This window comes from Myxocyprinus asiaticus, chromosome 13, assembly GCF_019703515.2.
Source record: "Myxocyprinus asiaticus isolate MX2 ecotype Aquarium Trade chromosome 13, UBuf_Myxa_2, whole genome shotgun sequence".
NCBI lineage: Eukaryota > Metazoa > Chordata > Actinopteri > Cypriniformes > Catostomidae > Myxocyprinus > Myxocyprinus asiaticus.
Window position 1 is genome coordinate 11169367 of NC_059356.1, and position 11808 is coordinate 11181174.

An 11808-nucleotide genomic window follows, 5' to 3' on the forward strand; every position below is an offset into this window, starting at 1 on the left:
ACAGTAATAAATTATTTAGTAATAAGATTACACCCAACACTATTTACTTTTGTGGTTTTTTCTTTTTTTTTTTCAAGCGTATTTCAGCATACTGTTTGGAATGAACTATCCCTTGAACTGCACTCAGTTCCAAGTTTCTCTAATTGAAATATCATTAACAAGTCAAAATGATTTTTTGCGGTAGTCAATATTATGCCACAACTGCTGTCGATTGAGCTTAACTTGTATTGAACCCGGAATATTCCTTTAAGACATGTTAAAAGCGTTTGTGAGCGCGTTGTGCCAGGAAGTTTGTAAATAAAGTTTTGTCCCTCACGCGCAGTGCACTGTGGGTAGGTCAGGATGCCAGTGGAGGACGCCATGTGCTTCTGGTAGAGGAGGACTGACAAACACTGATAGAGAGCCGAGTTGCAGCACAGGAGAGCGGGCCACACGCGTTCACTGAAGCGGTCTGTTCTAGTCACCGGTTGTCATGTACTGCACGAGACATTGCGCCCGGAGCGCGCTGCGGATAGCGGCGATCACACACCGGTAAGCGCGTGATATAACGGCGGGGATCCGCTCAACTAAACATACTTTAGGGAAGAGCGTTCAAGGACAGATCATTTCCATAGAATATTTCGCACTTCTGATGTGCCGGTAACATCGGTGTGAATTAAACACGTCGTTGTGTTTAATTAAGATCTAATGGTCACGAATCTCATGTAGCATGGGGTGAGAGATGACCTTTTCCTCATGATATGGACATCCTTATGTGTCTCCTAACATCAGAAGTTAAATGTCAGGGATGTGTGGGAATAGCATAGTTCATTTTTTATTGCATTACCGCCCAGGTAACCAGTTCCGGTATAGAAGGTCATGTCTTCTAAATTGACTGTTAATGTTATTTTGTTTCTCATAAATTGATAATTTGCATTATGGCAGCAGGTGATTCCTACATTTCTTGCTTTGTCTTGGGGGTTCACGTTAACAATAGTCGAATGTCCACCCTGGCAACACACATATGATTTTTTTTTTAATCCATTGTTGCTTGCATTATGACAGCGATGTTAAAGAAATAGTTCACCCAAAAATGAAAATTCTCTCAGAATATACTCTCCCTTATGTTGTCTGAAACACTAATGACATTCGTTCTTTTAAAGAACACAAACATATTTTAGTGAAGATATGTCTGTTGGTCCATACAATGCAAGTGAATGGTGACTTTGAAACTTTGGAGCTCCAAAAAGCACATAAAGGCAGCATAAAATCCATAAGACTCCAGTGGTTTAATACAATACGCTGTCTTCAGAAGCGATCCAGTTGGTTTTGGGTAAGAACAGATCAAAATGTAACTCCTTTCTTACTATAAACCTTGACATCGGTAGTCTCCTTGTCGATCATGATTTCAAGCTCAGTTACACTTTCACGCCATCCAGCGCTCTGCGTATGCGTCAAGCACCAGGAATTGTAATCGAGCTTGAAATCATGATCGTGCCTAGAGACTGCAATGGCAAGACGGTACTGTACAAATTAGGTACATTTTGGTCTGTTCTCACCCAAAACTGATTAGATCGCATCAGAAGACATTGATTAAACCACTGTAGTCTTATGGATTACTTTTATGCTTCTTTTATATGCTTTGTGGAGCTTAACATTTCTGGCCATCGTTAACTTTCATTGTATGGCCCTACAGAGCTGAAATATTCTTCAAAAAATCTTTGTGTTCTCTAGAAGAAAGTCATTCACATCTGGGATGGCATGAGGGTGAGTAAATAATGGAAGAATTAACATTTTTGGGTGAACTTTGCATTTGATTGGTAATGTTTAATTGAAAAGGAAAACAAAATTGCTTTTCTAAAAGGCACTTCTCAAAAAATGTGCATCCTCCACACAATGCTACTTAAAAGATACCACTAAGTTGAACATATTTGTACAAGTTTTATATTGGTGTATTAAAAGTCATCCCTTAATTATTAACCATTTCCATCTTATTTGCGTCATGTCTTTGCAAAGTTAAGAAAATTGTTTTATACTCACACATGCACATGTTGTGATCTAAATGATGTTGCTTGTTTTATGTCCTCATTATTAATGTCCAATGCATTTCACAGACACAAACTACAGATGGCGACAGTGTGTGCACTGCGAACAATCAAGACGAGTCCTGTCAGTCCCGATGCTATCGCTACTCCACCTCTTGATGGAGCACCCAAGCAATACTCGTCCAAAATCCAGCAGCTCGTCAATGACATCGCCAGTCTCACTCTCCTAGAAGTGTCGGACCTCAATGAGTTACTCAAGGTACACCAGCACACTGTCAAAACCCCAGTGAAATCATGGTAGTGTGTAGGGCTGGGCAATATGGCTCAAAAACATTATATCTCTGTAGTTTTCAGAATTTTGTAGACAATCGATAGATGGATCTTAATATTATTTTTTTGGTCTGAAATGACTTGTAGAGATGCAATCAGAGGAACCATTCATTTGAACCAAACTGCTATTATAATAAATTCGATTCCAAAAATTTAATGTAAAAAAACACAGTAAAAATCAAATAATCAAGGTATGTTTTTCAGTCAATGATTACAAGGAAGAATATTTAATCACATAGCATAGAGGCAGTGCCGTTTCTCTATAGGCTAACAAGGCGGTTGCCTAGGCGCCAAAGAGGAGGCGTGATTTGGTTTACAACCAAATTTATCGCTATTCTACTAAAATGTATTTGGCAGCTGGCTGGTAAATGTTTAGAATTCACTCACCAGTGATTGTGTATAGTGGTGATTCAGCAGCTAGATCCTTTCACTGCGTGTTGAGAGTAAAAGTTGTTCCGTGTAATGTGTGTCCAAAGATGTGACATGTTTGTCATTGAATAAGGTCTTTTTAAGTACCCTTTTGGTTCTCTACAGTTAGTTGCTGATCAGAAACACAAAATATAAGCATTTAATTCTAATCATGCATAGCACGGATGAGATAAAGCCGTTTGAGTCTCTCTGGTTAACATGCGCTCATTTACAGACACTCTTTACAGAAGTGCCTGTTTTCTTAAAGAGACAGTACTGGTTTTTAGCATGTGTTCAACAAGTCAATGTTAATAGTACAATTTATGCAATCAAACTATAAACATGTTAAAGAATTATATATGAGATATAATATATTTATTGATTGAATACACGGTTTTGTACATTTAAAAAAAAAAAAGCTAAAATGTGACAAATGACATTGAATCAAGAATCGAATCGAGAGCTTGTGATTTGGAATCAAATCGGGAAATCTGTGTATATACCCAGACTTAATTACATAAACCAATAAACTGCAATATTTACCTACATATTTTTATTAAAACATTTTAATACATAAAAAATACGACCACACAGACTTTTGAAGTTAGAATTTTTGAATCAATCCATTGAACTTGATATTTTGAACTGATTCAAAGAAGTCAGTTGAACTTACCAACTGTAAAAACATTTTTGCTTCTGAAGTTTATGTGTGTCAGAAAGGGGGAGTACAAAGATTCTCTAGTAAGTTATTATTTATTTTTTTAGATGGTTTTTAACTACAAATAGTCACGACACCCTTTGAGAATTTACAAAATCTTGTGGCACCCTGCTCTAAAATACACAAACATTAAAGGAATAGTGCACCCAAAACTGAAAATTCTCATCATTTCCTCACCCTCATGCCATCCAGATGTATATGACTTTCTTGAGCAGAACACAATTGAAGATTTTTAGAAGAATTTCTCAGCTCTTTTGGTAATCTCATCTACATCTCACAAGGGACTACTTTCCTCAATTCTTAACATATTGGCCCTTCTCTTTAGTCACTTCTTTCCCAGCAAGACATGTAATCATGTGCTGACTTACCTTTATGTTGTTGTTATTGCCAAATAACTTGAACAGTTACTTCTATAGGTAGTTAAAATGAATGTTTAACCAAAAATAAAAATTCTGTCATGATTACGCGACCATATGTTGTTCCAAGCCCAAAGAAATTTCTCTTCTGTGGAACACAAAAAGAGATGATAGGCTGAATGTTAGTCCCAGTCTCCATTCTCTTTCATTCATCATTTTTCCATACAATGAAAGTGAATGGTGACTGAGACTAAGATTTTATCTACCATCTCATTTTGAGTTCCACTGAAGAAAGTCATATGGGTTTGCAAAACTTCATATGCAACTGCCTGAACCTTGGATTTAGGATAGACCTCACCGAAATTACCGGCCAGTTGAACTGTGGTGCACCTCACTGATCTCTGCCTGCATCACCTTGGTCTAATGATGGACTACACTCTTATGGAATACATAGACTATCAATTCATTGCCAACAAAAAGTCTTCATCAGCCAACTAACAAAGAACAATGCATCTATGTGAACTTCTGCAGTTAATCCAGGATGAACTTCAAAGACATTAGTCATTAATCTTACAGTTTTTACAAAATCTTTGTTTAAACACTGACCCTTAACACTTACTTAGTTTAATAATTTTAAACCATGACTTGCACAATACATAAGTAATATTGGCATTACATTCATGATGTTAGCCAGAGGGGAACTGGCCCCCACAGTGAGCCTGGTTTCTCCCAAGGTTATTTTGCTCCATTAACCAACATCTTATGGAGTTTTGTGTTCCTTGCCACAGTCGCCTTCGGCTTGCTCACAGGGGTTCTAAATACAATTATTTAAGTTTTTATTCACAATTTACAATCATATTTAATCAAACTACACAGTGATGACTGTAGATATTACAGTTTCATTATCTGTTGAAACATGATTTTCTGTAAAGCTGCTTTGAAACAATGTGTGTTGTGAAAGGCGCTATAAAAAAATAAATGACTTGAAAAAACATGAAAGTAGGTGATGACAACATTTTCAAGTCAATACTCGCCAGTTAAAGTTGACAAAATGCACTGAAAATTAACAGATGAGATCCTGAAAGAGGGGACTTTGCTACTAAATCAGTTGTTTATTGAAAATAGATGGATAATAAGATCTTGAATATTATGTAATATAAAGTAGACAGCTTTGTTGATTATAAACAGTAGTGATTGTTTTATTGTTGCTCGTTTGCAGAGATGCAGAATAGAGCTATTTGCATGTAGAATTAACAGGTTTATACACGTTCAAGTTAAGCTAATATCCCAACTTCAAATATGTGCTTTCTTGGCTCACTGCACGCTCCACAAGCATCCAGTGAGGTGCGGAATGCTGCCCATGAGAAAAAGAGCTAGAGAGATTTGTTTGTTCATGACCTCATAATGCTGCATCTGAAAACACTTCATTTTTACCCCCCCCTTCAGAAAACTCTAAACATACAGGATATGGGAATGATGCCCATGGGGTCAATGGCCACAGCTGCACCTGCTGCTCAGGTATGTCTTATTAGGCATTCAGGTCTTAAAGTGTTTTGAGTGTGAGGTTTTGGCTTTAATGGTCTAACTGAATACACAGGCTGCGGAGGAGGAGGCAGCACCTGCAAAGAAAGAGAAAACACATTTTACAGTCAAACTGACAGAACTGAAGGCGGCTGATAAAGTGAAACTGATCAAAGAAGTGAAAAATTGCATTCAGGGTCTCAATCTCGTACAGGTAGGATTTGCACAGGAACTCACAGTTATGATACCTGCAAACTGTCTTGTCTATAAACTGAAAAGGTTTAACCTGTGATGGAATGTGTCCTTTATTATGTTTTCCCCCCACTTACAGGCCAAGAAGCTTGTGGAGTCCCTACCTCAAGAGATCCGGGCTAATGTGTCTAAAGAGGAGGCTGAGAAACTGAAAGCAGCACTTGAAGCAGCAGGGGGCACTGTGGTGCTGGAGTGAATATCTGCGCTGGCCCTTTACTTGTTCAGTTGTTTCCTGTCAGTCATTTTTTTGTTTCCTGTCAGTCATTTTTTACAACAGAGATCAAAGGAATTTGAAGAAAACAAATAATGCCTTTATAAATACCACTTGGTCCATTGGCTGGGTCCAGTTGAACTCACGGACTGAAGTCACACGCCACCTGGTCATCGACTCATCCATTTGTCTGTCATATACTTTAACTGTTTAGCTACACGTGTTGTCCTGGGCCAAGTAGACAGCGCTGGCCAGTCTCTCTGAAGCTTTGTCTCAGGAAACTTGGTTTGGCCTGACAAAGGGACGTGATTGCTATTGCTTGTGGTTAAATAAATGTGTTGTACTCTACTGTGTATTTCAATGCATCATGATGATTACTTAAAGAGTAGTAATCAGTAGACTTCAGAAGACAATTGTTGCAACAAAAAACTCTGCATACTGAATGAAAATAGCTTGGTTTTTAAGAACATGATATGGAGTCAACTGTTTTCACAGATTTTTGATGGTTATTTAGAGAAAAATTAGAGTTTGGAGCAGTTCACCTTTTGTTTTCCACAGAAGAAAGACTGTCATATGGGTTTAGAACAACATGAGAGTGAGTAAATTATTTCACAATTTTTATTTTGGGTGAACTATCCCTTTAAGCTTAAGCTGAATCATTCGATATAATTTCGAGTGTTCTTTTAAATATACAGATGCCTCTTAAGAAATGAGAGAAATCTGGCTGACCCAAAAAATATATTTTATGAGACTGTTGAAAACATACAGCCTACTGTACAAAATGATTTAACTTTAAAAGAGATGATGACTACATTTCCAGTTAGAAGGGACTAATTAATGGCATCAATTTCATATTATTTAATAGCCTGACTGCTCAAGATTTGGCCCCCCATACATGCAGTTGAAGTCAGAAGTTTACATACACTTAGGTTGAAGTCATAAAACTAATTTTTTTAACCACTCCACAGATTTAATGAGCAAACTATAGTTTTGGCAAGTCGTTTAGGACATCTACTTTGTGCATGACACGAGTAATTTTTCCAGCAATTTTTTTGACTGATTATTTCACTTTTAATTGACTATCACAATTCCAGTGGGTCAGAAGTTTACATACACTAAGTTAACTGTGCCTTTAAGCAGTTTGGAAAATTCCAGAAAATTATGTCAAACCTTTAGACAGTTAGCCAATTAGCTTCTGATAGGAAGTGTACTGAACTGGAGGTGTACCTGTGGATCTATTTTAAGGACTACCTTCAAACTCAGTGACTCTTTGCTTGACATCATGGGAAAATCAAAAGAAATCAGCGAAGGCCTCAGAAAAAAAAGTGTGGACATCCACAAGCCTGGTTCATCTTAGGGAGCAATTTCCAAATGCCTGAAGGTACCACATTCATCTGTACAAACAATAGTATGCAAGTATAAACACCATGAGACCACGCAGCCATCATACCGCTCAGGAAGGAGACGCATTCTGTCTCCTAGAGATGAACGTAGTTTGGTGCAAAAAATGCAAATCAATCCCAGAACAACAGATTAAATGTCAAGTTATGAAAAATGAGTTTATATTTGGCTAAGGTGTATGTAAACTTCTGACTTCAGCTGTACTTGCTAAGTTTAGGAAAAAACATGACTTCTGTTCTGTAAGCATTTCTTTTAATACCATTCATAAAATGTCCATAGAAATCACTGGAATAGGTGTCCTATGAGAAATCACACCTGACTGTTACCGTCCTAGACTCCAAATGAAAAAAAAAAAGAAAAAAAAAGTCAGGGGTTCGGCATTCACTTTTTAGCCAATCAGAAATGTTTTCTTCCAGTGACTCGCTTTATGCATTCAGGTTCACTGACAACACTGTAAAAATAATTTTAAGTTGTACAGAAAAATATCGGCAACTGTGGTTGCCAGAAAGTTTAGCGAAAAATGTACGATGAACATGTTTCAGGCTTTGTGATGTAATGATGATGCCTGTATATTTTACGGTTCATTACCGTTTATATTGATAAATGATATAAACTTTATATACTAACCTTCTGGAATGATTAAAGTCTGCTTTCCACTTTTAAATGTATTGTTAACCGCTGTAGTAATTACAAAAGGCTGCATGATGACATAAAACTCATCAAGATTGTCATCTTCCAGGAGAAATAATTAATACACATGTAGAGACAATGCATAATGTCACTCACACAAACACAAAACACCATCAGGGTAACACGTTACTGTAAAATAATGCAATAAACATAAACTAAACTACATAAAATATAACACAAAACACCCCAATGTACGTAACTGATATCAAAAATAGGAACCACACTTATTCCCATAAAAAATAAATAAATGTGATGGGTCACGCAGGGACTTTTGGGAACGCCTGAATATTGCTGTTCACTGTAATTTAAACAATAGTTTACCATAAAAAGGACACATATTTTCTTGTTAATCATAATACATTTTTACTGTTAATTATTCCGTAAAATCCTACTCTTTGCAATCGTCTTGTTAAATATATTATTTTTAACATATATGCTCCTATTAACCAATTAATTTTTTGTTGTTTGTTTGTTTTTTACTGTAGCATGTTTACATTCTTTTACCATTAAAATTACGGACATTTTTTTTTTTTTTACAGATTTGTTCACATGTTTTTAGGGGGTGGGGTTTTGAAGAAATCCTGTGGTTGAAAATAGCAAGATGGCAGAAGTCAGCCCATTTGGCTGAAATGATGTAAAAACAAACAAATAAATAAACACCTTTAAAAAAAATTAAATAAGAAATTCCTATTTTAATGAATAGCATACAAACCCCCATCATCTGCTGTGGTTCAAGATTTCATAAAGGCTACATTTGTTCTCTATAATTTTTGTAAAACTAAAAAATATATGTTGTTGGTGACGATGTGATTCTTTGTGTTTAAGTGGACAGTAATATTTCCAGGAAGGAATACCAGTGCTTGCAATGTAGCAAACATTGGCACTCTGAGAAGCAGGCAGGCCTGGAGACCACAAGGCCATTAAGACACCATTGCTGTAAGATACTGCGACTTTACACTGCTAAATTAAGGCGGCTGTGAGGTGGATCTGTGCCGTGTCCAATTTCTGTGTGAATTTGTACTCCAAATAACACTTAAATGGTTGTTGTCTGAATCGCTCGTTTCGGTTAGTTTTACATTGCGTCTGGAGACCAGACACAGAAAACAGGCAGTTACAATCATCATAGCGCCGCCATTCACAAACCCACTACCTGAGGTCAAACATTTCTTCATTTATGTGTGTCAAGTACATGCACTGAATCCAGTTTAAAGCAATCTCGTCAAGTCAATGAGATCATCGCATGTGACTATATCAACCTGAAGGTGCAGAGATTCCATTTTTTATTATTAATCAATATCATTATTTTTCAAGAACTGCCTGTTTAACAGTGTACATTGGCTGCTTATCCTGACTGTAATGTGCAATAATGCTTTGATTGATTCATACGAGAGACGCACCATGTCCTAATTTGCGCGTCTGCTACATTTTTGTAAAGTTTTTGATTATGTTTACATATTAACATATTTCTTTACTATCTGAAATTTTTAATGTCATGTATTGCGAATAAACATGACAGTAGAAACTACTGTGTCGGCTAGTACTGGTTTTCCGTCAGCACAAACTTCCATTCTGGAGGATTATTTTGAGACTTTATGACAGAACAGACTTGAAAGTTTATGTCATGTCCAAGTCACTTTATTCATTCATTGGCTGCCTGTTGCACTCATCCACTGGACCTAATAAAGGTACGAGTGCATGTGATTTAGAAGCGAGAGGCTTGAGCACAGTCTACAGCAAACTAACGGCAGCCTATTAATCTTTAAAGTCATATACATTTAATGTGTGTATAGTACAGTATAGTATAGTATAGTTTAGTATAGTGTATAGTATATTATAGCAATATGGTACAGTAGGCTATGGGAAATTATTGTATAGTGTAGCATTTTATACTATATTATGGTATGTTACAGTATAGTGTATAGTATAGTATAGTGTGGTATGGTATAGTACAGTATAGTATTGTATAGTATAGCTTAGCATTGTATGGTATGTTGAAGTGAAGTATAGTATACTATGGTATGTTACAATACAGTATATTTTGGTATAGTATAGTAAATTGGTATGGTATGCTATAGTCTGGTATGGTATACTTTAGTATGGTGTCTAGAATATGGTGGTAAGTAGATGTCAGCTTAAGTGGGCCACTTTTTTCAGGTACTAAAAACAAAACGTTGTTCATTTCGGTTCGTTCTGAGCAGAAATGTTATTTTTTCGTTCTGGATCACAAGTTCTGCAGTCTCCTTTCCAAAAGGTTACCGGTTAGAACAAAATAAAAGAACAGTTAATTACGTTCTTTTTTAAATGACAGTACTCTGCGCTAAGGGCTGGGTAAAATACCAGTTGCAGTGTTGCCAGATCTCACAAGAGAAACAAGCAACACTTTATGGAAAACAAGCCCAAAATAAGCCACTTGCCTTACCAAAATAAGCGTACATAAGCAATACATTTTTTTCCTGTGTGGTAGATTTATCAGCATAGAAATCATAACAAGCAGTTAATTAATAGTTACTGTAAGTATAGTTTTCTATACAGAGCTGCTTCTGAGTCAAAACTCGACAGCATCAAATCTGAACTAATGCATCATATCTAACAAAAATTCTGTGAAGACTGAGAAAATTACTTTTGACCTCTAATAATGTTTTCCTTGTATCTGGATTAGCCGTGCATGTAAATGCAGGGTTGGGGAGTAACTGAATACATGTAACGGGATTACGTATTTAAAATACAAAATATAAGTAACTGTATTTCACTACAGTTACAATTTAAATAATTGGTAATTAGAATACAGTTACATTCAAAAAGTATTTTGATTACTGAAGAGATTACTTTGAATTTTATTGTCATTTGTTTCATTTAATATTTAGTCCTTTCAGATGGAAAACATTTATCCATATAAATGATGCGATCCAAAGTGCATCTGAACAGCGGTGAAACACTTTCTTATGATGTGTTACATTCATACGAGCAGACAGAGAAGTAAGTTTGAAGTAAGTCTGGAGCAGAAGAAATAGAAATAAACCTTGTGTAAATTGTCAGCTTTACACTAAGATAAAATGCTATTTCTAGCCATTTTACATGCACCTTACCAGGCACGATCATATTTTTTTATCAAGAAAATTCACGTTGGATCATAATTTATTTTTTCTAGTAAGACCTTTGATATTAGGGCAAAAATCGTATTCTTGATAATAATTTTTGTGTTGTTTTCCTGTAAAAATATCTACAAATCCTTAAAACAAGATCAATTTGATATATCTTGTTTTAGAAACAACACTGCATAAGATATTTAGGTTTTTCAGAGAATGTATTTTTAACATGTGTATTTTGTCTTACTGTACTGGCAGAGTTTTTATAGTCAAAACAAGTGTAAAAATCTACCAGTGCTGAAGAAGTAATCCAGAGTATTTAGAACACGTTACTGACCTTGAGTAATCTAACGGAATAGTCTTTTTTTTTGTTTTTTTTTTGGCACCATTCTGAGTAAACTCTAGAGACTTTTGTGCGTGAAAATCCCAGGAGATCAGCAGTTACAGAAATACATCTGGCACCAACAATCATGCCACGGTTGAAATCACTAAGATCAAATTTTTTTCCCCCATTCTGATGGTTGATGTGAACATTAACTGAAGCTACTGACCCGTATCTGCATGATTTTGTGCATTTCACTGCTGCCACACGATTGGCTGATTAGATAATTGCATGAATAAGTAGGTGTACAGGTGTTCCTAAATAAGTGCTTAGTGAGTGTATAAACCTTTTAAAGGTTTAAAGGTGCAGTCAAGGCCTCGATATACTTCCTATGAAATAGAAGAATGAACGGGTGTGACGTCATTTAGTACAAAATCTGGCCAAAAAGGTATTTTTTTTCATGTGTATTTTCTTTTACCCTTGAACAGA

General features: G+C 36.1%; 1 protein-coding gene across 1 annotated transcript; it reads left to right on the forward strand.

Moving 5' to 3' along the window:
• The first annotated feature begins 327 nt into the window (after positions 1-327).
• LOC127449796 (39S ribosomal protein L12, mitochondrial-like) lies at positions 328-6168 on the forward strand. Its single transcript, XM_051713348.1, has 5 exons — positions 328-531; positions 2094-2283; positions 5283-5354; positions 5434-5571; positions 5689-6168. The coding sequence occupies exons 1-5, from the start codon at positions 473-475 to the stop codon at positions 5803-5805; spliced, it is 576 nt and encodes a 191-aa protein (XP_051569308.1). The 5' UTR covers positions 328-472; the 3' UTR covers positions 5806-6168.
• Positions 6169-11808: the final 5640 nt, after the last annotated feature.